This window comes from Homarus americanus, unplaced genomic scaffold (assembly GCF_018991925.1).
Source record: "Homarus americanus isolate GMGI-L3 unplaced genomic scaffold, GMGI_Hamer_2.0 scaffold49667, whole genome shotgun sequence".
Lineage (NCBI taxonomy): Eukaryota > Metazoa > Arthropoda > Malacostraca > Decapoda > Nephropidae > Homarus > Homarus americanus.
Window position 1 is genome coordinate 10,068,995 of NW_024738608.1, and position 2,269 is coordinate 10,071,263.

The 2,269-nt window shown below is 43.5% G+C and overlaps 1 protein-coding gene across 1 annotated transcript; it reads left to right on the top strand.

Moving 5' to 3' along the window:
- Positions 1 to 910: 910 nt before the first annotated feature.
- LOC121874187 lies at positions 911 to 2,269 on the top strand. The gene has a single exon (XM_042378186.1). It carries the CDS (start codon positions 911 to 913, stop codon positions 2,267 to 2,269), a length of 1,359 nt encoding a protein of 452 aa, XP_042234120.1.

Genomic DNA, 2,269 nt, shown 5'->3' on the forward strand with positions numbered 1-2,269 from the left:
CCCTCATCCTCTACCCCTCATCCTCCACCCCTCATCCTCCACCCCATCATCCTCTACCCCCATCATTACTTCTACTTCCTTTACTTCATTCTCTCATCTCTATCTTGCTCTACCCCTCTTCCTCATACCATCTACCTCTGCACTAATAAATATTATTATCAACATCACATTTACTTTCTCTTAAAATCTTGATATCACTTTAGAAAACTCTATTCTTATCTCTTATATTATATTTCACTTCCTCTTATTTTTAATTTTTTGGTATTTCTCTTTTTATTATTTTCTTCATTTTATTTACGTTATATATTGCTCTCAGACACGTCATATCTCTCTCTCTCTCTCTCTCTCTCTCTCTCTCTCTCTCTCTCTCTCTCTCTCTCTCTCTCTCTGCGTAAGATGGAAGTCAAACGTAATCAGTTCGTAAAGTTTCAATCTCTCTTTTCTTTTATTGACACGAAACAAGAGGGAGAGAAACGAAGTGATCTTGCTATAAAAAAAATATATATATATCAGTTTTCTCGCCTCCATTACGTAAACTCATTAAACTTGTGAAAAGGCAATTGCAATTAGTTTCCTTTTTATTCGGTGGAGTTGGACCATCCCGGTTCCTCCATTAAGGCAATAGTGTCTCTCTCTCTCTCTCTCTCTCTCTCTCTCTCTCTCTCTCTCTCTCTCTCTCTCTCTCTCTCTCTCTCTCTCTCTCTCTCTTTCTCTCTCTCTCTATTGTTCTCAGCCTATTGCATAACATCACTATATACAAGCACGGAGACCACACCTACAAGGAGAACACAACATCACTGTATATACAGCATGGAGACCACACCTACAGGAGAACACAACATCACTGTATACAAGCATGGAGTATACAAGCACACACCTACAGGAGAACACAACATCACTGTATACAAGCATGGAGACCACCCCTACAGGAGAACATAACATCACTGTATACAAGCATGGAGACCACACCTACAGGAGAACACAACATCACTGTATACAAGCATGGAGACCACCCCTACAGGAGAACACAACATCACTGTATACAAGCATGGAGACCACACCTACAGGAGAACACAGCATCACTGTATACAAGCATGGAGACCACCCCTACAGGAGAACACAACATCACTGTATACAAGCATGGAGACCACACCTACAGGAGAACACAACATCACTGTATACAAGCATGGAGACCACACCTACAGGAGAACATAACATCACTGTATACAAGCACGGAGACCACACCTACAGGAGAACACAACATCACTGTATACAAGCATGGAGACCACACCTCCAGGAGAACATAACATCACTATATACAAGCACGGAGACCACCCCTACAGGAGAACACAACATCACTGTATACAAGCATGGAGACCACACCTGGGAACACAACATCACACCATACAGCACGGGGCCACCCCTACAGGAGAACACAACATCACTGTATACAAGCATGGAGACCACACCTACAGGAGAACACAACATCACTGTATCACTGTATACAAGCATGGAGACCACACCTACAGGAGAACATAACATCACTGTATACAAGCACGGAGACCACCCCTACAGGAGAACACAACATCACTGTATACAAGCATGGAGACCACCTACAGGAGAACACAACATCACTGTATACAAGCATGGAGACCACACCTACAGGAGATCACTGTATACAGCATACAGAGACAACATCACTGTATACAAGCATGGAGACCACACCTACAGGAGAACACAACATCACTGTATACAAGCACGGAGACCACCCCTACAGGAGAACACAACATCACTGTATACAAGCATGGAGACCACCCCTACAGGAGAACATAACATCACTATATACAAGCACGGAGACCACACCTACAGGAGAACACAACATCACTGTATACAAGCATGGAGACCACACCTACAGGAGAACACAACATCACTGTATACAAGCACAGAGCCACACCTACAGGAGAACACAGCATCACTGTATCAAGCATGTACAGTACTGTATACAAGCACAGGAACCACCCTACAGGAGAACATAACATCACTGTATACAAAGCATGGAGACCACCCTACAGGAGAACATAACATCACTATATACAAGCACGCACGAGACCACACCTACAGGAGAACACAACATCACTGTATACAAGCATGGAGACCACACCTACAGGAGAACACAACATCACTGTATACAAGCATGGAGACCACACCTACAGGAGAACACAACATCACTGTATACAAGCACGGAGACCACCCCTACAGGAGAACATAA

Coding starts and splice junctions, on each gene's coding strand:
- LOC121874187 (XM_042378186.1), top strand. CDS start 911: ATGGAGACCACCCCTACAGGAGAACATAACATCACTGTATACAAGCAT.